At 44.2% G+C, this 23,948-nt stretch overlaps 1 protein-coding gene across 2 annotated transcripts in view; it reads left to right on the top strand.

Moving 5' to 3' along the window:
• The first annotated feature begins 8,692 nt into the window (after positions 1-8,692).
• Positions 8,693-23,948, top strand: part of LOC122556475 (F-BAR and double SH3 domains protein 2-like) — a 75,131-nt gene continuing 59,875 nt past the window's right edge. Inside the window, exons 1-2 of one of the 2 annotated variants that reach the window (XM_043703140.2) lie at positions 8,693-9,391; positions 9,482-9,579. In XM_043703140.2, the coding sequence (XP_043559075.2) occupies positions 9,371-9,391; positions 9,482-9,579 (119 nt within the window). In that variant the 5' untranslated portion in view covers positions 8,693-9,370. The remainder of the gene's footprint in view (positions 9,392-9,481; positions 9,580-23,948) is intronic. The other variant, XM_043703139.2, reaches the window with a different exon arrangement.

Below are 23,948 nucleotides of genomic sequence, written 5' to 3'. Positions count from 1 at the left end.
GATTACTGAAAAAGGAGAGAGTGATAGACTCTGACATTAGACGTGTGATATCAATCCTCATATTTGCATGGTATTTGTTTAAGGTTCCAGTGTTTTCGTACTATGATGCTGAAATAAAAAGCATAGTGTCCAATGCTTTCTGAACATTGTGAATTGTTAACTTCCTTAGTAACTGAATGTTGAGAGATATTTGTTCTTGGCTAAAGATACGCATGCGAAGTAGATTGGACTGTGTTGTATGTATGTGGTTTCCAACCAAAATTAATGCTTGTGGTTAACACAGTGTTGCCATAGCAACACATGTGATGAGTCAACAATGTCTGTTGGACAACACAAATGTAGAGTAAGCAAAGGTTCTGCTCCTCGCGTGGGAACTGGTTGGGTTTCAAGGAGAGCACTTTTGCCCTTCCTAAAATGATACAATGGTACAGAACAGAGGAAGGCCAAGCAGTCCATCAAGGCCCCTGCTAGCTCTTTGAAAGAGCCATTCAATATGTCCGCTCCAATTTTCAGCGTCCAGTCCTAAAATCAAATCTCATTTCGCAGTGCTGTGGTGTGAGGAATCAAACTCACAACCTCTGGGCTCCTACTCCAGTACCAGGGTTGAGCCAGGGATCAGATTCACCAGCAGCATCTAAGATTTCAATGCATCATATACACAGCACAGGAATAGGTCATTCAGCTCGACATGACCTGGTCCTTTAACGTCATGATGGGGAAGTGTCCCTGTCAGGTTTGAGTGGAACTCCCTCCCTCTGGGCAGCTCTTCACCCTGGGAGGGAGAGGGGAGGGGGGAAATCTGTTCTCTTGTAGCAACTGGAGTGAATCCAGGGAGGGACGAGACTCTGCAAACTAGGAGTATTTGAAGATCTGAAGTTGGAAGTTTCAAAATCAAAAGATGAAGGGCTTATGCCGAAAATGTCGACTCTCCTTAAGGCAGGAACAGGATACTGATTAAGGATGATCAGCCATGACCATATTGAATGGTGGTGCAGGCTCGAAGGGCAGAATGGCCTACTCCTGCACCTATTGTCTATTGTCTATTGTCTATGATAGATCGGTCTTCCCAGATTGTATTCTGTATTTACTGCCCTACGGCAGGGCCTGGGACTGGGAAGTGGGTCATCAGGGCCCAGTAATAGTGTGTGGGGAGGGGGTGTGCACTGTACCAGAATGGGGGGATGGGGAGCACCAGAGTCTATGATGTCTCCCTCATGGAGGATAGTATTTACCTTAAGGGATCAGTAATCCAGAACACTGACTAATAATCCACACAACAGCAGTTTGTAACTCAAGCGAAAAGCCTGGTCCTGGTGAAAGTGACAATGAAGTTTCAGATAGTAGGAAAACTCAAACCACTCACTCACTAAAGCCTGTCAGAGAAGGAAATTTTCCAGCTCAATCTAATCTAGGTCCAGATGAAACTCCAAATGCACACCTACTCTGGACTGCCTCTGGAACATGGCAGCAATATCCTTTATTTTTAAATCCATTGGCAGTGAGTGGTTCAAGGAAATGGCTCATCACTGCCACTTCAGGTGTGCAAGGACAGGCAATAAATACCAAACTTACAGGTGGCACCCACACATGAGGAAGGTACTTTAAAACAAAAACAGAAATTGCTGAAGAAACTCGGCAAATCCTGCAGAGTCTGTGGAGTTAATGTTTCCAGTCCAGTCACCTTTCTTTAGGGGTGACTGAAAACTCGCACCGTTAACTCTGCTTTCTCTTTGCAGACTCTGCCAGACCTGCTGAGCTTCTGCAGCAATTTCTGTTTTCATTTCAGATCTCCAGCATCCACAGTTGTTTGTTTCAACTGAGATGTTTTAACATAAAGCCGATCTCACAGGTCTGGGGCAAGACTGGTAACAAACTGTTGGCCCTGGGGGAAGAAGGGCCTCTGAACCATCCCATCCAGCAGGACTCTGCCTGTTCCGCCCTGTCTGTCTTGTCCTGGGCAAACATCAGGAACACTAGACTGGCAGCCCTCATCCGTATCCATAGAGGCCTTTTAAAGATGGCATCCGTGCCAAGGAGGCTCCTCAATTCCAGGATATCCCAGCAGTCCTCGATTTGCAAGAGTGTTTCCAGGAATGAGGAACGTCAGTAACAGATTGAAGAAGTTGGGATTGTTTTCATGGGGAGAAGGCGGAGAGGTGATCTGATAGAGAGGTTTTCAAAATCAGGAGTGGCTGGGTAGAGTCACTCGGGGAGAAGCTGTTCCCACTCATAAAAGAGCAATGTTCAAAAGATACAGGAGTGAGGCGAGAGAAAACGTTTTGACACAGTTAGTAGTTAGAGTCTGGAACACGCTGCCTAGGAATGGTAGGTTCAACTGAGGTGTTCAAAATGGGTACTGGTGATTTTTTGGATAGACACAATGTGCAGGGGTCTGGGGAAAAGACAGGCGATTGGCACTTGGTAATGCACCCAATGCAGGTCCGATGGGCTGAGTTACCTCCTCCTGCATTACCTCAGTTCTGTGACTCTGCAATTCAGTGACCAGTTGCTCTGGAAATAACACATGATAAGATAGAGCTGGAGCCTTCAGGATGGAGTCGGTAATTAATGAGGTGAGTTTGATATGACAAGAAAACTTTTTTGTTTCTCTGTTTGTTCACAGGCTGTGGGTGTTGCTGGCTAGGCAGCAATTATTGCCCATGCCTAATTTGCCCAGAGGGCAGTTAAGAGTCAACCACATTGCTTTGGGTCTGGAGTCACACACTAGGTAAAGATGTTACTTCCCTAAAGGGCATTGGTGAATCAGGTAGGGATTTCCCCTGATAATTGATGGTCATCATTAGACCCCACTAATTCCAGAATTATTTTTTGTTGAATTCAAATTCTACCATCTGCTGTGGCAGGTTTTGAACACAGGTCCCCAGAACGTTGTCTGGGTTTCTGGATTAACAGTCCAGCGATAATACCACTAGACCATCACTTCCCCCATCCCATTAGCTCTTATGGTGAAAAACCCTCCAAAAAGGTGCAATTTCCACTTAGCCATGAAAGGTAAGATTCAGTTCATAACACCATTAGGGTGCAGAAAGAAACCATTTGGCCCATCAAATCCATGCTGGGAATGTGATTCTTGGAATTAAATGTTGCATCCTGACTTAGTTCATTTCATTTCTGGAAGTGTTGTTCCTTTCTGCATGCAATAATGTTTGAAAGCTTCCTGAAGAAGGGCTCATGCCCGAAACGTCGATTCTCCTGCTCCTTGGATGCTGCCTGACCTGCTGCGCTTTTCCAGCAACACATTTTCAGCTCTGATCTCCAGCACCTGCAGTCCTCACTTTCTCCGAGAAGCTTTCAAAATATCCCAGGGAGGAGAATGATCTCAGCATACCATAAAGCCAATAACTTGCGTAATTAAGAAGTGAACTTCACAAATATTCAGCCTTTCCCGAAGTGACTAAAACATATTCGAACATACCCAGTGCAGGGCACTCGAGAAATGCCTCATTCTGTATGTAAAACAGAAAAGGACAAATATCCTTTGATTAAACAGTGTAGATGAGTGTTTCTTTAATGTCAAGCCTGGGATCTGCTTGACAGTAGTTGTTGAGGACAAGGTACTGTTGATCGAATCCATCACCTCAAAAGAACAACTGCGGTTAAATGAACTAATATTCCTACAGTGCCTTTTATAAACTTGGGCTGTGTGTCTAGAGGTGCCTGAAGTTGACAGAACAGGTTAATAGGGTAGTTAAGAAGTCCTATGAGACACTTGCCCTTATCAATCATGGCATAGATTATAAGAGCAGAGAGGTTATGCTGGAGCTGCACAGAACTTCAGTTAAGCAACACCTGGAGTACACTGTGCAGTCCTGGTCACCGCACTATAGGTAGGATGTGATTGCACTGGAGGGGGTGCAGAGGAGATTCACCAGGATGTTTCCTGGGATGGGGCAGTTTAGCGATGAAGAGAGACTGGATAAGCTCAGGTTGTTTTCTGTAGAGCAGAGGAGGCTGAGGGGGGACCTGATGGAGGTGTATAAGATTATGAGGGACATAGACAGAGTGGATAGAAAGCCAGTGTTGCCCTTAGTTGAAGGGTCAGTAACAAGGGGGCATAATTTTAAAGTGAAAGTAGAAGGTTTGCTGGGGAATTGAGGAAAAGTCTTTTGACTCAGAGATTGGCAGGAATCTGGAATGCACTGCCTGAGAGGGCAGTTGAGACTGGAAACCTTTAAAAAAAATACATGGGTGAGACTTGAAATGTCATAACATTCAAGGCTATGGGCCAAAGCGGGATTATTGCAGATACAGTTAGTTCTGCTATAACACGGTAGTTACGTTCTCATGTAATCCCGTATTATAAGAAAATCACGTAATAGCAGCACCATTTAAACCAACCGCATTATAACCAATACATGCTTTAAAGGTTCACGCGAGAGAAACAGTGTTCTCAATTTGTCCATCGCGTTACAGTGAATTCACATTAACAAAACATGCATTATAATAGAATGACCTGTAGGTCAACACAGACTCAATGGAAGAAGTGCCTCAATGATTTTATGACTTCCAGATGTACCAAAGCACTTTACAACATTGCTTCAATGAAGGAGAAAGTAAAGGATGCTGAAAACAAAATCAAAATAACTATTGCGGGGAATACTCTGGAGAGAGAAACAGAGTTGACGTTTCAGCTGGCTGGTCTTTTGGCCAAATTGGAGAAAAGTGAAATCAGTTTTAAGAAACTGAGAAAAGGGAGAGTAGGCAGTTGGTCAGGAGGGAAGGTCTGAGGTAGGGTGGAAAGGGAAAAGGGACAAAGTGCCTTTGAAGTTTAATCATCATTGTACTGGAAGAAACACACAGCAGAAACCCCCAGATAGCAACATGGCATACTGCCCATCTACAAGGTGCACTACAGTCACTCACAAAGAAGCATGCAAATATAGGAGCAGAGGCAGCTATTCAGCCCCTTGAGCTTGCTCTGCCATTTAAAAGGATGGGTGGCTGATCTGCTTATGTGTTGAGTACCACGTTCCCCTCAATGCCCTGTTCATTGTATGAACTAACTAAGCAAGATATGACATTATTAAAGTATCTGAGCTGGCCTTGTAGAAGCAGGTGGAGAGAGACAAAAATGTGCAAACAAGTCAGTTCCCAGGAAAAATCATTGGCTTAATTTTATGCCTATTTGTCATTTTATTGGATTAATTTTACAATTAAGGCTGTTCTGTTTGTTAAGAGACCTATAAAAGTTGCTTGTATTTTAAGATTGTGCACAGCTTTTCCAATGGACACAGTGGTGCTTAACCCTTACGTTGCTGGATAAACTATGCCCAACATCGTAATAAATTGTTAACTCTTGCTAAAACCAGACCGAGCTGCTAGTGTTTATTTGACCGATCACAGAACTGAGAGGCCCTTCCCAGGGGTCTAGATCTTCATCACGTTCCTCTCTAACCCCAGATAACCCTTGATTCCCCAGCCCATGAAGAATCTGTCCACCCTCACCTTAAAAATATCCAATGACCCTGCCTCCACTGCCTTCTGTGACAGAGTTCCAGAGGCTCAACCCTCTGAGAGAAAAAAAATTATCCTCCTTTCTGTGCTGAAAGGGTAGCCCCTAACTTTGAAACTTCCGTTGTAAAATTCTTTGGTACATCTTGAGGTTGTAAAATCATAGAGTTATCCAGCACACACGAGGCCTTTCAGCCCGTTGAGTCTGCATTAACCCATCTACATCAGTCCCACTTTTCCAGCACTTGGCCAGAATGTTATGACATTTCAAGCGCTCCCTAGTTCTTGACTAGAGGAAGAGGAAGAAACATCCTTCCCACATTCACCTTGCCAGGACTATTCCGGATCTTATTCCTTGCTTTCCTGGGCTTTCTCCTCTTCCTGCTGCTCTTCACTGATGTCTTCCTTACGCTTTTATTTACACACTTCCTCGAAATTTGCTGCATTTTCTTCTCATCAGCTGGAGTGACAATTAATTTCAGACACAGAATAAGGGAAACTGAGCTTGGAGCTTCCTTTTTTTTTGAGATACATCAGTCAGGTCATTGTCAAACTTCTTAACTCCAGTTCAAACAAGCCCAGCCTGTCCAACTTATCTTCATGAGACGTCCAGGCTCCTTTATCAGCTACTATAAACCCATGAATGTTACAACCGTAAAAGGACTGGGGCAGCAGATGCATAACAGCATCACCCTCAAGCCGCAAACCATCCTAACTCGGAAAAATATTGCTATTCCTTCACAGTCACTAGGTCAGTCAAGTCACCATAGACCATAGGGCTGCTCTCTCATTCGAGAGAGACACAACTGGTGGTGATTTAACAAGAGGACCACCATACCTCAGGCAAGGGGAGAGGTTGAGAAGGTAAGTCCTTCATGGTAACCTCAGCTGATGTGGGGATTAAACCTACAATGTTGGCATCTCTCTGCTTCAGGAACCAGCCATCTGAGTTAAAATGACCCCCGGATGAGGTCAGTACTCTGGAACTCGCTCACTAACAGCACTGTGGATGTCCATCCCTCCCAAAGACTGGAGTTCACCAGTTCCAGCTCATGACCAGCTTTGCAAGGTCAGTTAGAGGGTGCTCAATAAATGCTGTCCAAACCACCAACACCCATGAAAGAAGAGAAACCAGAATCTATTTTAGTGAAATAAAAACAGAAAGAGTTAGCGAAACGCAGCAGGGATGGGTCTGGCAACATCCGTGGAGATGGAAATGGAGTTAATTTTCTGAATCCAATTTGACTCTTCCTCAAATCCATTGGGTGAGACAGAAGGAGAAAAATACAGAGGGAATGGGCAAGTCAAGGAGAAAAGAACTGGCCCAGAGTTACATTGTCATAGATTACTCCCCGTCACTTTACAGTCACTAACGTGACAATATAACTGTGGGGAGGGTGGGGTGGGGGTTGAGAGGGATGGAAACAGAGGGAAGATACAGCTGAGAGAATTAGAAAACAATCGGGGAGCTTAGAGTAAGTGAAAGGAAAGCAGAAAATTGCACAACTTGATGAGCTGCTAACAAGAGCACAGAGTTGTGTGATTAGGGTGTCTGCTCAATGTGTTATGTGTTCCCCTGTGATAGTGATCTGTTCACATTGTCTGAACAAACCCATAGCTCCAGAACACTCAGAGCATTCTCAACACTCACTTGAGCCCTGACTTTGTGTTTGTTCAACTACAGGATATAAACACACAGCACATTAGAGTGCACTGTGGTTGAAAAGTGACAGGGGGGTCTCCATGGCAGTAACAATCTGTGTTTGCAATCCTTCACAGGACTTGTTCCAGTCTTTGAGAGTTGGATTCACGGCCTGGCAGTCAGCTACCGGCTAAAGAGTGACTATCAAATTTAAATTGGCAGCTGACAGTAACACAGACAAAAGGGGACTGAGAAAGGGCAGTTAGTGCAGTGATAAATGAAAAAGCTCAATACAGGAAAAAATGAAAAATAAAAGAAATGAAACAGGAAAAATACTGAACTGAAATGCAATTACAATACAAATACGGCCATTTTCAAAGAAAAGTTCTAATGTTTATTTTTAAAACATGGAATGGATGAATGAAAAAGAAAAAAATGTTACATCAGGAGAGACTAAACAGACGATGTATTGAATAAGCTTTGAATAAATTGTACTTCATCTTTTCTGATTATGTGAACCAACTTCTACCCAGTATTGGTGCCTCTATGGTTCCAATTTCACTCTGAAGCCCATTCTGGAAATTGAGCACAAAGTCTAGATTGACTAATACCCAATGTGGTACTGAGGGAGCACTGCATTGTCAGAGGTTCAGTACTGAGGGAGTGCCGCACTGTCAGAGGGTCAGTACTGAGGGAGTGCCGCACTGTCAGAGGGTCAGGACTGAGGGAGTACCACACTGTCAGAGGGTCAGTACTGAGGGAGTACTGCACTGTCAGAGGGTCAGTACTGAGGGAGTGCTGCACTGTCAGAGGGTCAGTACTGAGGGAGTTCCGCACTGTCAGAGGGTCAGTACTGAGGGAGTGCCACACTGTCAGAGGGTCAGTACTGAGGGAGTTCCGCACTGTCAGAGGGTCAGTACTGAGGGAGTTCCGCACTGTCAGAGGGTCAGTACTGAGGGAGTGCCACACTGTCAGAGGGTCAATCCTGAGGGAGTGCTGCACTGTCAGAGGGTCAGTCCTGAGGGAGTGCTGCACAGTCAGACAGGTGGTACTAAGTGAGTGCTGATGTATTGGTAGGGAAATTCTACAAAAGTGCTTCACTATCAGAGGGGCAGGACTGAAGGAAAGCTGTTGGGGGGGGGGAGGGGGGATGCAAAAACATTGACAAAGGCAATATTTACCCTGCCAGGTGGATGTCAAAGATTCCATGGCTTCTGTTTTGAAGAATGAACAATTTTTTAAAAGAAAATGTCTCTTGCTCTGGGCCAATATTTGCCCCTTAACAGAGCTCACTGAAAACAGAAATAAAAATATGGAGCCCTGCAATTATACAGTGGATGTCTGAACTTACTTAACAAATTGATGTTAGAATTACAAAACAGAAACTGGTGGGCGGATGGTTTCTTATTAAATAGTAAAGTAAACGCAAGGGATCACGTGGTCTAATTCCGCCCCCAATTCACATTTTTGTCCCTTCCCTCTCTCCCCTTATGGCTTTGCCGATAATGAGGGACGAGCAGAAATAACAGAAACAGGGAACATGCAAACTTCTGTCCATCTCTTCTTCTTCTCGCCTTCTTTCTGTCCCAACTTCTTCACTCTTTCCCCTGATCTCTCTCTCCCTCCATTCCTTTCCCCTTATCTCTCTCTCTCTCCCCCCTGTCCTTCTCTACCTCCAGTTCTCTCTCTCCCTCCATCCTTCCCTTCCTCCCCATTCCCACTCTCTCTCTTCCTCTCCCCACTTTTCTGTCTCTCCCTCCATCCCTTTGTTTAGCTGTCATTAGTGTAAACTTAGTTGTTTTGCTGTAATTATTGCTGTCTGGGATGGGGGGGTGGGTAAGAGGGGATTTTAGTTTATCTTTATTCCCCTGTCCCTCCCCTCCACCGTCTCTGGCCCTTTAACAGCAGCTGCTTCCGCGGTGGGAGGTGCCTGATGATTGCAGAGTTCAGGGACACACAGAGAGAGATACACACACAACAGGGTTTCAGAGGGACAGACACAAGTAGAGACAGAGAGATCGAGATACAGACTGAGATAGAGACAGACACGGACAGAGGAAGAGAGAAACAGGGTGATAGAGACACAAAAAAAGAGAGTCCTACACTGAGAAACGGGGAGACAGACACACACAGAAATATTAACGGAGAGAGAGAGACGGTGACAAACAGAGAGTTAGAGGTAGAGAGAGCAGACAGAGATAGCCATTCAGTTAGTGACAGACACCAGGATACAGACAGAGAGCGCGGGGTCGCAACATGCAGCCTCCCCCCAGGAAGGTGAGCCGAGACCGATCCTGGGGAGGGGAGGGGAGAACACAGCGGGGTATAAAGTTGGAATAATCACCTCTTCTTTCCCCCACCCTCCAGGGTCGAGTGAGCCAGGAGGTGAAGATCAGTTTCTCGGAGCAGTTGTGTAAAATACAGAACAAGCAGCAGCAGGAAGCCGAACTACTGGAGGACATCAGGTAAATGGGTCCCAGTCCCTGGGCTGTGACCTGGGGCAGTGATGGGCTGTGTGAATCCCTCACTCCTCCCCCCCCCCTTTAAACAGACTGTACTTACGCCCCCACACCTGCCCCAGGCACCTCCACTCTGTACCTGTCCCCCATCCCTCCTCTGTACCTTCCCTCTCTCCCACCCCCACTCTGTGCCTATCCCCTCTCCCCTTTCCCCCACTCTGTACCTGTCCCCTCTCCCCTTTCCCCCACTCTGTACCTGTCCCCCTCCCTGCCCACAGGCAACTGTCCCCACACTGTACGTGACACCCCCCCAATTCTGTACCTGCCCCTTTGCCCCTACACTCTGTACCTCCTCACCCCTCTCTCTGTGCCTCACCCCGCTCTCTGTGCCTCACCCCTCCTTAGTCTTCCCCAGTATTCCCTTGTCATACATACTTCCTCCTCTTTCGTTCCATATTATTATCTTCACTCAGGTCTCCTTCCTTGCTCACCTTTTCCCTGTTCCTTAATCTGCATCATGCTATATGCTCTCTACTTATCCCTTTCAGGTGCCAAATCCTTAGAAACTTGAATATAAAAGGTATCTGCCATTCATTATGATCATGGCTGATCATCTAACTCAATCACCTGTTTCTGCTTTTCCCTATAACCTTCGATCCCTTTAGACCCAAGAGCTACATCTCAGTCCATTTCTTGAAAATGAATGCTTTGGCCCCCAAGTGCTTTCTGTAGCAGAGAGTTCCACAGGCTCGCCACTCTCTCTGGGTGAAGACATTTCTCCTTGTTACAATCCTAAATGTATCCTTGTAATGTGACCCCGAGTTCTGGAGTCCCCATCATTAGGAATGTTTTTCCTGTATCTAACCTGTCTCGTCGTGATATGATTGTAAAAGTTTCTATAAGAAAAGATGGAACTGGAGGCTTGGATGGGAAGCGTGAATTAAATATTAGACTGACTGACCTGAGTTTGACCTTTTGCTGCATAATATTGGGGAATGGCTAGTTCCCTTCAACTTCCTGAATGGAAACCAGTAAATGTCTGCGAGTTCCAATCTTGCAACACAAAAAAGCAATTGGTCTTTAATAAAAGTTTTGAAGGTCAGGAGCAGTTCAGAGGAGGTTCACTAGATTGATCCCAGGGGTTTGTCATGTGAAGAGAGATTGAAGAGTTTAGGTCTATACTCTCTGGAATTTAGAAGAATGAGGGGAGATCAAATTGAGGTGTTCAGGATGATAAAGGTGGGGATAAAATACAAGTGAAATTGTTGCTTTCTCTTGTGGGGCATTCTGAGATGAGAGGTCACAGTCTTAGGGTAAGGGGGAGCAAATTTAAAACTGAGTTGAGGAGAAACTATTTCTCCCAAAGGGTTGTGAATCTGCCACCCCAAAGTGCGGTGGATGCTGGGACAGTGAGTCAATTTAAGGAGGAGTTGGACAGATTTTTAATTGCTAATGGGTTGAAGGGTTATGGAGAGAAGGCAAGAAAATGGGGATGAGGAGCATATCAGCCATGATCAAATGGCGGACCAGATTCGATGGGCCAAATGGCCTAATTGTGCCCATATATCTTATGAACTAATGAATTATGTTATCATAGAATCCCTACAGTGTGGAAACAGGCCCTTCAGCCCAACAAGTCCACACCAACTCTCCAAAATGTAACCTGCCCAGACCCAATCTCTCTACTTACTCCTGACTAATGCGCCTAACCTACACATCCCTGAACACTATGGGCAATTTAGCATGGCCAATTCACCGAACCTACACATCTTTGGACTGTGGGAGGAAACCCACACAGACACAGGGAGAATGTGAAAACTCTGCACAGACAGTCGTCCAAGGCTGGAATCGAACCTGGTCCCTGGCACTGTGAAGCAGCAGTGCTAACCACTGAGCCACCGTGCTGCGGACCTAGAGTGAAGGGACAAAATGGAAGGCAGAGCTGGATTGGAGGGGCCCCAACAAGAGGTCAGGGTTGGATTAGAGTGTTGGCTGTGGTTTTGGATATGACAGAGATCAGAGAGGAAGAGATGGGGAGATTTGAAGATAGAATTTGAGATGTTGAAGAAGCCAGAGATCCGGGGTATGGGTGGTGAAGGAGGATTAAGTGGGATTTGATATTGGAGTTTTATAACAGAAAGAGCACAAGGCTGCAAAAGGCATAGACTAATTTGGTGAAAATTAACGATGACTTGAATTAAGGATAAGATCAAATAAATTCCTACCCTCAAATAGCCCATTTTCCGTCCAGTGTCTGAATTTGTTTTTGTAATGAATCATTGGAAAAAGTATGCATTTAATTAAAGCTTTTCATCTTGTATTCAATTCACAAGAAATACCACTTTAAGGAGAAATTGAGATGGATATTGGTTTATCCCCTTAAATTTCTTGCTAATTGTCCTAGTCAGTGCAAGATAAAAAATTCAACAAAATGTGTATCTTGTCCAGTAGCTTCTATACCTGTTAAGGAGAAAATATTAAGAAATAGGAAACTGCTATGGTTTAATGGTCTGAGTGACCCAGAGGTGAATCTTCCAGTCCGAGAGACATGGTAATTTGAATCTGCTACAGATCTAACAACCTGCTCCAAGCTTCGATTGTCCATAGTGAAGTTTTATGAAATCCTTCTGGACAGGAAATGAATGAAAGGTAACATGTAGGTGACGTTTTGAGAGTATGTGTTAAATAAATAAGGAAGACACTGTGTGTATAGTTTTGGTCTCTATAATTGAGGAAGGACATAATTACATGAGTAACCATTCAGAGGAGGTTCACTCAACTGATTCCTGGAATGAAAAGAGTTCTCTTGCAAAGAAAGTTTGGACCTGTATCCATTGCAGTTTCGAATGAGAGGGGATCTGGTATCTTTCAATGAAATCCCAAATGGTCTTGTTAGGGTGGGTACTGAGATGATGTTTCTTCTTGTGGGAGAGACTCAAACTAGGAGACAGAATTTAAAGACAAAGGGTGACCTATTTAAGGCCTAGATAAAGAGTTTTTTTCTCTCTCTGAGGATCATTGAGGGGTGAAATTTTCTTCCCAGAGCACAGTGGAGACTATAATTAATAGATCATCAAGGAAGGTGGAGATATAAGATATTGACAGCAAGGTGGAGTTGGGACCACAATCAGTGGGGAGGCCTGATCTTCTGCCTCTGCAGTCCATGTGATGTAGGTAGACTTAGTGTTGCTGGGAAGGATTGAGGTAGAAGATCATCCATGTTCTTAGTGAGTTGGAGACCCAGTACAAGGAGCTGAATGGTCCATTCCAATTCCTAATTTGTATAGTTGTTTATGCTTGTTAGAGTTGAGCAGAATGAGAGCTGGTCTCAATGAAGCATTTTAAATTCTGAGACATGGTAGCTCTAGAGGAGTTGTTCAGCCCCCCCCCCCTCATCCCACTTTGACACAGGTTCTAGAACTAGGGGCTAATACTCTCACATTAAGGTTCAGCTGTTTAGGACTGAGATAAGGAGAGATTTCTTTCCTCAGGGATGCATACATGGAAAAAGGCTTGGGGATGATAATTTCTTGAGTGTATTAAACACTGATTGATAGTTTTGTTGGACACTCTGGAAATCAAGGGAATCGGATGGAAAAGTGAAGCTTTATTTATTCTTTCAAAGGATGTGAGCATCATTGTCGCGGGGCAGTATTAATTGCCAATCCCTCATTGCCCTTGAGAAGATGGTGGTCAGCTGGTTTTTTTAGTGCCATTGCAGTCTGTATGGGGCAAGTACACACAGAATACTGCTGAGAGGATGAGGTGAATAATGAGGGAAACCTTATTTAATATAGTTACAGGCTGAATGGACTGGACCCTGTTCTAATTTCTTCTGAATGAGAAGTACTTGTGCTTGGTGATGTTTTTCACTATTAGCAGCTGGGAGAAAATGCTAAGTATACCTCTGCGTGTCTCAACTGTACAGAATTGCATAGCTTACTGTCAAAAAGTGTGGCGCTGGAATAGCACAGCCGGTCAGGCAGCATCCGAGGAGCAGGAGAGTCGACGTTTCGAGCATAAGCTCTTCATCACATTCCTGATGCTGCCTGACCGGCTGTGCTTTTCCAGCACCACACTTTTTGACTCTGATCTCCAGCATCTGCAGTCCTCGCTTTATCCCTGCATAACTCACTTCAAATTTTGTGTGGTCTTGTTGTAGCCACGGTGAAAGCTAATAGGGGTGGAAATGCAATCTCACTTTCCACAGGCAGCATATGTTGGACCAGACTCTGGAGAGCCCCCCTGCCAATTAATGCTGAGCCATCAGAAAAAGGCTGGAGGTTATGTAGTATGTAGATGTAATGGATGTAGGTTTGCTCGCTGAGCTGGAAGGTTCATTTCCAGATTATTTGACACCCTACAGGGTAACATCTTCAATGGGCCTCCGGGCGAAACAATGCTGATAATTCATGCTTTCTATTTATATGCTTGGCTTTCTTTGGGTTGGTGATGTAATTTCCTGTGATGTCATTTCCTGTTCTATTTCTCAGGGGGTGGTAGATGGGGTCTAACTTGATATCAACAAAACACATCAAGTTAGACCCCATCTACCACCCCCTGAGAAATAGAACAGGAAATGACATCACCAACCCAAAGAAACCCAAGCATATAAATAGAAAGCAGGAATTATCAGCAGTGCTTCACCTGAGGCCCATTGAAGATGTTACCTAGTAGTGTGACAAAAAGTCTGGAAATGAACCTTCCAGCACAGCGAGCAAACCTACATCCTGAACCTCAACCTGAGCTACAAATCTTCTCAAAACATGTAGATGTAATGGCAGCCAGAGTTACTCCAGGGAAAGAGGCCGTCTGGGTCTTTGGGACTGAATGAGAATCAGCACTTTCAGGGAAAACAGTGGGTGGGGGTGTTTGGGGGGGTACGGTGTGGTGAAGGAAGGGAAAACAGGGCTTTTTATCAAAAAACGATGTGGAAAATTAGGATACAGAATAATACTGGCATACAAAAAGGCCATTCAGCCAGTCATTCCAGTGGCATCTCTTTGATACAGCATCCAACTTGTTTCACTTCACTGCTGTTTCACCTTAGCCCTGAAAATGTTCTTCTTTTGAGTCTGCTCCAGTCTGTTTTCTGGAAGTTATTTATTAGTTTCCACCTCCTGCCTCTCCCTTAGATGTCTCTTAAAAATCATGTGGTTGGAAATAACAGTGGGTCATTACAAGCTAGGGTGTCAATGCTGCAGGAAAGTTCCACTTCATAGCCCCAAGTTGGTGAAAGGTGTCAACATTTGAAATGACTGTCTTTCCTTGTGGGTCGGGACTCTCTCTAGGGTTTGCAGGCCAAAAGGAAAGGTCATGCTCCTCATCTTAGCTGTGAGAATTGTGGCAATGAAGTGTGATAATTGTTAGAGCCTGGAAGCTATTAATCTCTGCAATCAAGCTGTTAGAAAGAGGTGGTGGGGGGGGGGTGGGTGCAGGGGAATGAAAACAAAACCAGGGAGGATCACTCTCTGAGTCAGGGTCAGGACAATTAAACACAGCCGCAAGTGTAAAAATGGAAGAAATTATGAATTGCAGTAGACAATTCTTAACATCTGACAAATACTTGAAAGGAATTAATATAAAGATTTTTGAGAAAGAGCTGGGAAATGAAACTGAAAGAAAATCATATGAAATGAAATGCTCATCCAGAGAGCCAGAACATTCTGGGGACCTGGGTTCAAATCTCGCCAAGGCAGATGGTGGATTTTAAATTCAATAAAAATCTGAAATTAAGAGTCTAATGATGACCGTGAAACCATTGTTGAGAAAAATCCATCTGGTTCACTAATGCTCTTTTCGGAAAGGAAATTTGCCATCCTTACCTGGACTGGCCTACACGTGACTCCAGACCCACAGCAGTATGGTTGACACATAACTGTCCTCTGGGCAATTAGGGATGGGTATAAATGCTGGCCTAGCCAGCAACATCCTTGTCCTGTGAATGAATAATTAAAAAAAAACAAATTGTACCATATCTGTGAATTAGATAGCTCTTTGAAAGAATTGGTACAGGCCTGATCATAGAATCCCCACAGCTTGGGAGCATACCAGCCCACCGAAAAACAACCCACCCAGACCCAACTCCCTTGTATCTTCCATGGCTGATCTATCTAACCCACACATGTTTGGACATGGGAGGTAAATGGAGGGAAACTGCACAGACACGGGGAGAATGTGCAAACTCCACACAGACAGTCACCTGAGGCTGGAATTGAACCTGGGTCCTTGGGACTGAGAGCTACCGTGCCATCTGTGATGAACTGAATTTAGTTTATTCTTTCATGAGACATGGATATTTGTTGCCCAGCCCTAACTCCCTTTGCACTGAGTGGATTGCTTGGAAACTTCACAATGTACTCAAGAGTCAATTACATTACTATGGGTCCAGAGTAAAATGTAGGCCAGACCCAGTAGGGGCAGCAGAATTCCTTCCCCAAAGAGTATTAATGAATCAGAAAGAGTTGTGACAACAATACTTGATTGTTCCATGGTTACCATTACTGAGATTAGTTTTTAATTTCATATTTGCCATTAATTTAATTTTGATTCAACCATCCGACATGCCGGGATTTGAACCTGTGCCTCCAAAGTATTAACCTAGGTCTTTGGATTATGAAGCCCAATGACAATGCATTATGTAACTGCGTCTCTTCATTTCCCTGTTCGCCTCCCCTACCCCCGAATGGCCACGCTCCATGCTGTGCCTTCTATGATTCCTACTTTGACTTTGAAAGCTGAGATGCTCGATTGAATTGCTGAAGGCTGTTGTACTGAGAGAAAATGAGGACTGCAGTTGCTGGAGATCAGGGTTGAAAAATGTGGTGCTGGAAAAGTACAGCCAGGTCAGGCACCGTCCAAGGAACAGGCAAGTCACCTGAGGCTGGAATTAAACCTAGGTCCTTAGGACTATGAAGCAGCAGTGCTAACCACTGTGCCACCAGTGATGGATTGTATTTATTTTATGCTTTCACTGGACAAGGGCGTTTGTTACCCAGCCCTAATTGCCCTCCTGCTCCTTGGATGCTGCCTGACCTGCTATGCTTTTCCAGTGCCATACTTTTAAACCCAAAGCCTGTTGTACCTCTTTCATTTAAGAGGATTCATCAGTTTTCAGTTTCTGTAGCTGGTTTCAGTTTCTGAAAAGCTTTCACGTGTTAGACGTGATTACCAACTCCACACTTTTCTTTGCTAGCTCCACACTTACACTTGAGTCCTTGTCTCTCCATCTGTTCATGAGTGGTTTATGGATTCTGCAGGCTTCTGCCTACTATAACATGGATTCTAATTGGTCAATGCAGGTTTAATCTGACTCTGAATGGTCTAATATAGCCCGTATCATTTGAGAATGATTAAGCTTTTCACCTGTTAATCCTGACACGGTACATCTGTGTAGGATTTGATTCCCAATTGCTAAGGAAATCGTAATGGCCTGTGTTACTGAATTGGACTCATCTACATTGAGAAATCATAGTTTTGCATGCTGCTTAAACATTTGGGATCTGTTAGGAGGTCTACTGTGTCCCTATTTTAACGTAGGAATTTTGTGGACATCCTGACAATATGTCTTTGAGTTTCCTTGCTTTCAATTGATCCAACATGCATCCTGATCTTTTGCCTTTCTCAAGTGAGTTAAACTGGCACCTCACCCAAGTTTGCCTGCCCACCAATAAACTCTGGTTTCAACACTCTTTGATACTATAATGATCAAAAATATTGAGGCTTGTCTCATGCATTGATTGATATTTTGAACCAACTTGTTGAGATGTGCACGGCTCTGGAGCAGGTTGGGCTTGAACCCACGCCATCAGGACCAGAGATAGGGTCATTACCACTGAGCATAAAGCCCTTCACTCCAGTGTGCTTTAATAATGTCAACCACGTGTTTCATCTGTAGATTAGCTTGTTAGTTGACGGTTCCAGCTCAATAAACTTCATCAGCATGCTGTTTCCACTTGCTGCTCACCAAGTAGTGATAATGCTAATGGTCTAACAATCAGTTAGATTGGGTTAGATTCCCTACAGTGTGGAAACAGGCCTTTTGACCCAACATGTCCACTCCAACCCTCAGAGCAACCCAACCAGCCCCATTCCCCTACATTCACCTCTGGCTAATGCACCTAACACTATGGGCAATTTAGCGTGGCCAATTCACCTAACCTGCACATCTTTGGACTGTGGGAGGAAACCGGAGCACTCAGAGGAAACCCACGCAGACACGGGGAGAACGTGCAAACTCCACACAGACGGTTGCCTGAGGTGGGAATTGAATCCGGGTCCCTAGTGCTGTGAGGCAGCAGAGCTGACAGGGAATGATTAGTTGATCATAATCATTAACATGACAAGGTCTGGATTTGTAGGAATACAGGGAGGTTAATTTAGTCTCTTGAGCCTATTCTGCTGCTATTCAGATGGACAACGGTTGACACAAGCAACACAAAAACCTGTTTGCTTTCCTTCATTCCAAAGTCTTTTAATTCCCGGGCCCAATAGAAGCCTATTGATCCCAATGTTGAGATAATCAGTTAACCCTCCCAGTGGAGTTAATTTGAATAAATGTGAGGTTTGGATTTTGGTAAAACAAATGAGCAGGACTCGTACAATTAAAAATAGGGCCTTGTGTAGTGCTATAAAACAGAGAGACCTAGAGGTTCAAGCCCAAAATTCTTTAAAGTTTGCACCACAGGGTAGTTAAAAAAGGTATTTAGCACACTTGCCTTCATTGCTCAGGCCTTTGAGTATAGGAGTTGGCACGTCATGCTGAGCTTGCACAGGACGTTGGTGAGGCCTCTACTGCAGTACTGTGCCCAGTTCTGATCACCCTGTTATAGGAAGGATATTATTAAGCTGGAGAGGGTTCGGAAAAGATTTACCAGGATGTTTCTAGGAATGGAGGGTTTGATTTTATAAGGAGATGCTAGATAGGCTGGGACATTTTTCACTGGAGTGTAGGAGGTTGAGGGGTGACCGTACAGAGGTTTACAAAATCATGAGGGGTATACATAAGGTGAATGGCAGGTATATTTTCCCTAGGGTTGGAGATTTCAAGACTAGGGGGCATATTTTTAAGGTGAGAGGAAAAAGATTTAAAAAGGAGATGAGGGACTTTTTGTTTTTACGCAGAGTGGTTCATGTGTGGAATGAACTGCCAAAGGAAGTGGTGGGTGCGGGTACAGTTACTGTGTTTAAAAGGCATTTGGATAAGTACATGAAAAAAGACGTGTTTGGAGGGACATGAGCCAACCACAGGCAGGTTGGACTCGTTTAGTTTCTGACTCAATGACTATAAATGTACTTATGGAGACGCTTTGGTTGTGAAAGACACTCTATAGATGCATGCTTGTGTTTTCATCTCGCCCTGCTTTTGCAAGTCAGCCTGGTTCAGGTAGTCAAGCCACAGGGCTGAGGCTCAATCTCCTGAACCAGAGGCAGACCAACAACTCATGGAGCCCACGGTTTAGTCTAGGGTGAGCAGTGAATTGTGGATCAGAGGATGATCAGCAAATGTGACTCTCTTACATAGAAAAAACAGAAGGATTAGGCCATTCAGCCCTTCGAACCTGTTCCACCATTCAGTATGATCACAGCTAATCATCCAGCTCAGTCCTCTGTTCCCACTTTCTTCCTCTACCCCTTTGATCCTTTTGGCCATAAGAACCCCTTTTTGAAGACATCGATGTTTTGAATTGTTTGTTCTGGTAGAGAATTCCATTGGCTCACCACACTTAGGTAATGCAGTTGCATCACTTTGAGACTCAGTCCCTTACCCAAATATACTCCAGCCATGGAGGAGTAACAGTTCCTTATAGTTATACAGTGTCAGGACCTGGCTGCGTGTTATTAGCTGTTGTGTTTCCTATATTACAATAGGGAGGAGAAGGCAGTTCGGACCGTCTTATCTGGCTCTCTCATTCTATAAGATCATGGTTGATCTGACTGGGGCCAGTTTTCCTGTCTGTCCCCGATAATCCTTTTCTCTCTTGTCAATAAAAAATCCATCTCACTCAACTTTGAAATATTGATTAGATTTCCTACAGTGTGGAATCAGGCCCTTCGGCCCAACAAGTCCACATCGGCCTTCCGAAGAGTAACCCACCCAGACCCATTCTCCTATCCTATATCCACCCCTGACTAATGCACATAATACTATGGGCAGCTTAGTGTGGCCAATTCACCTAACCTGTACATCTTTGGATTGTGGGAGGAAACCCATACAGGCACGGTGAGAACGTGCAAACTCCACACAGACAGTTGCCCAAGGCAGGAATTGAACCTAGGTCCCTGGCACCGTGAGGCAGCAGTGCTAACCAGTGAGCTACCATGCCACCCATATTCAATGCTTGTTGCTCTTTGGGGAAGAGAAGTCCAAACATTAATGTCCCTCCAAGAGAAGAAACTGCTCCTCACCTCCATCTTAATGGTTCACCATTTACTTCAGAATTGCAGTTCCAGATTCTTCTTATAAAGGGAAACATCCCCTGATTGTCTACTCTGTTAAGCCCCTCAGAAACTTCCATGTTTCAAAGAGATCATCTTCTGAACTCCAATGGCTCAATCTTTCTTCCTAAGAGAAAGTATTTAATGGCTGTAGCTACTTTGACACATCCTGAGGAGTGATGCAAATTGTTTTGGTTATGGCGTTTACAGCATGCTCCCCCAACTCTGCTCCCCATCCCATACACGACCTGGTTCCCCCAATATTGTCCTCCTACCAATTAGGAGACACATACATTGAAGGTCAAGCTTTAAATATACAAGAACCCAGTGTTGGAGTGATTCTTTGGAATTTCCATTTCAGTCCATTGTCCCCATTCAGTTCCAATGGTGCAATATGCCCTTGCTGGTGTTTTCAATTGGAGTCCCAGTGCTGTCTTCACATTGCTAAAGTATGCACTGGGAAGTCTACACCCGACCTAAGTAAAGCTCAATCAGGGAAAACATTGGGCAGACTACAGCTTGCTGGCAGAGTCCAAAGTTGGAGCAGACTCACAGAGGAGATTGCATGTCCGGTGTAAAGTTTGAACAGTGAGGAATAATTCTTGTGTGAAGGGAGCTGAACACATTGAGCCTGTGATTCTTGGGTGGCTCCAAGGTAAACTTTAACAGTTGATTTATTTTCAATCTTTACCAGAAAGCCGAGACTGCAAATAAAACAAGATTTTGTGAACCAAGTGTATTCAATCTGTTGGCCTCTGGATTTGTTAAAATAAAGACCAAGCTTTCCTCTGTGTCTTCAGTTTGAATGTAAGCTGGAACTGAACCTGTAATTAGGGGAGGTTACTTGAGTTAAACTTTGGCAGTCAGTTTCATTCAAAAGCATAGGATTTGTTCCAATTACACCCTTGATATGAATCTTCTCAAGGTTTAAATAAACCTCCTGAAAGGGTAAGATATTCAGAGGCAATTAAATCAGGTTGGGTCTCTGCAAGTGTGGAAATGCATTAGGCATTTTTAAAAATCTATCTTCACAGGGACGTTTCCTACTTTTTCTGTTAGGGTGTAAGTTTAGTTGTCAAGATCAACATTTATTGCCCATCCTTAGTTACCCTTGAGTTGTTGTGCTGTCATAGTCTTACCAGACCATAGGACTGCTTTCTCATTAGAGAGAGGTGAGTGGTGATGATTTAACATGAGGGTCACTGTATGTCAGGCAAAGGGAGAGGTTGCAGAGGAGAGTCCATCATGCTGTCCCCAGCCAATGTGGGAATTGAACCCATGTTGTCGGGATCAAGTTCGGCCGCATTTCGAATACTGTGTACAGTTCTGGTCGCCACATTACCAAAAGGATGTGGACGCTTTGGAAAGGGTGCAGAGAAGGTTTATGAGGATGTTGCCTGGTATGGAAGGTGCTAGCTATGAAGAGAGGTTGAGTAGGTTAGGTTTATTTTCACGAGAAAAAAGGAGATTGAGGGGGGACCTGATTGAGATTTACAAAATCATGAAGGGTATGGACAGGGTGGATAGAGACCAGCTTTTTCCCAGGGTGAAGGATTCAATAACCAGAGGTCATGCTTTCAAGGTGAGAGGTGGAAAGTTTGAGGGGGATACACGTGGTAAATACTTCACACAGAGGGTGGTGGGCGTTTGGAACGTGTTGCCAGCAGAGATGGTAGAGGCAGGCACAGCAGATTCATTTAAGATGCGTCTGGACAGATGCATGAGTAGGTGGGGAGCAGAGGGATACAAATGCTTCAGAATTGACCGACAGATTTAGACAGTGGATTTGGATCGGCTCAGGCTTGGAGGGCCGAATGGCCTGTTCCTGGGCTGTAAACTTTCTTTGTTCTAAGTGAACCATCCATTTGAAAAATAGCGGTCCATCTGGTGTAGGTGCACCCCATAGAACTGTTAGGAAAGAAGTTCCAGAGTTTTGACTCTAGTGACAGTGAGGAATAGGGATATATTTCCAAGTCAGAAACTGAGAGTGGCTTGGAGGGGGAGCTTGCAAGAGTGGTGGTGTTCCCATGCACTTACCACCCTTGTCCTTTTTAGTTGGTTGAGATTGTGGGTTTGGGAGGTTCTGTCTAAGAGTCGTTGCTGTGTATCTTGTACATGGTACAGTCTGAGCATTAAGGGTGGAGGGAGTGAATGGGGTAACTGCACAGAGGCCGGTATCTCGACACCATTTATTTACACATGTACAGTACTCAACGCTGAGTTCGGCTTGCTCAGAGCCAGCTCTCAGAGTGAACAGAACCTCTGACACTCCTGTTTATTTATTTATTTTTTCTTTTATTTTTTTTCCCCAGCACCCATGGTGTGTGTGCGTGCAGGTGTGAGACACAGTGAAAGACACAAAGTGCACGAATCTACACTCCTGTTTATATCTGTCAGCCAGGGCTCCCTGATTGGACCAGGTTAACAGCCCAAATCAGGGAACTCACATTCTATGGGGTCTATCTCGCTGACCTCATTACAATCACTTCACCAGCCAACAGGGTTGCTTTGTCCTGGATGGTGTTAAGCTGCTGTGCGCTGGTGCAAACAAAATGAAAGTGATGCACTTCTGCGGGTGTTTTATGTTCACGTATAATTACCTTTGGAGGCCATTTGATTATACGCACAAGTTAATTGAATTGTAGGTGTTTTACTATTGATATTTGTGCTGATAAATGTGAGCAAAGTTGGACATTAATAATTAATTTAAGGGCGAGACTGATTATAGTGGCAATGTCACTGGATTACTGATCCAGAGGCCCAGGTTAATATTCTGGAAATTTAGATTCAAATCCCAACATTGGCAACTGGTTGGATTTAAATTCAATTAATAGCAAGCTAATTTCAGTAATGGTGATCATAGCACATATTATCGATTTATTATAAAAGCCCACTATGTTCACAAAAGCCCCTTAGGGAAGGAAATCTACTTTGGCTACTTCACTGAGCCTCCACACCATCTGTTCGTCCCCTTCTCCTTCTCCACCTTTGTCAAAAGGATAAAAAAAACATTTTCCAATCACTTTCAGTTTGAAACAAGAGTCATGTCAGACTTGAAATACTAACTTAATCTCTCTCCACAGCTGCTGCCAGACCTACTGAGTTTCTCCAGCATTTTCAGAGTTTGTTTCTGCACTGATCTAGCCGGTGAATCCAGGGACACAGCAATGTGGTCAACACGTAGCCACTCTTTGAGCTGGCTGAGTAAGGCATTTAGTTCAGAAGAAATTTAGTGATGGATGACAAATGTTAGCTTTTCTAGCAATGTTCACATCCCGTAAAAGAAAATGGAGAACTCATGCCCACTATTTTTTGCAACTTTATACAAAATTATTGCTTTAAACTGTGCACAAATTTTGAGTTTTCAAATGCTGAGGAAGTGCTTCCATTGTGGGCAGAATAGCAACCAATCACAGATCAACTTCCATTACAGTTCCATGTTTTTGGACAGATTTGCCAATATTTTGAATTTCTGCACCATATTTGGGATACTGAAACATCACTAACCATTTCCCAAAAGTGTTATCAAACACAACACAGCATGAAGCGACAGAAGAAATAAACACAGGTGATCCAAAGCTTGATCCAAGGGCATTTTAAAGAACATCTTGCAAGATGCCTGGTAGGGAGAAGCTGACAGACAATAGAGCTCACAGCAGGTCTATCAGAGAAGTAGTTGAGAGAGAAGCTGTACAGATATTGGAGGGTTACAAGGTAGGAGGAAGTTTCAAGAAAATGCAGCGGCATTGGTGATCAGTGGATACGTGACACAGAATGACAAACTTGTTGCTGTTGATGAACAAGACTTAGTGAGAGTTGGTTGGGCCTGTATTATAAAGGAATAAATCCTGATCCCTGAGGGTATGTTTTCCAGTAATAACTGATGTGAAAATGCTTCTGCTATCCCTCAAAACATAAGAATCTTGTGTGGATATTAT

Source organism: Chiloscyllium plagiosum, unplaced genomic scaffold (genome assembly GCF_037043375.1).
Source record: "Chiloscyllium plagiosum isolate Xiang-an unplaced genomic scaffold, Cpla_swu_hap1 HiC_scaffold_16, whole genome shotgun sequence".
Lineage (NCBI taxonomy): Eukaryota > Metazoa > Chordata > Chondrichthyes > Orectolobiformes > Hemiscylliidae > Chiloscyllium > Chiloscyllium plagiosum.
The sequence above is the reverse complement of the archived record's forward strand: the minus strand, read 5'-3'. Positions and strand labels throughout refer to the sequence as shown.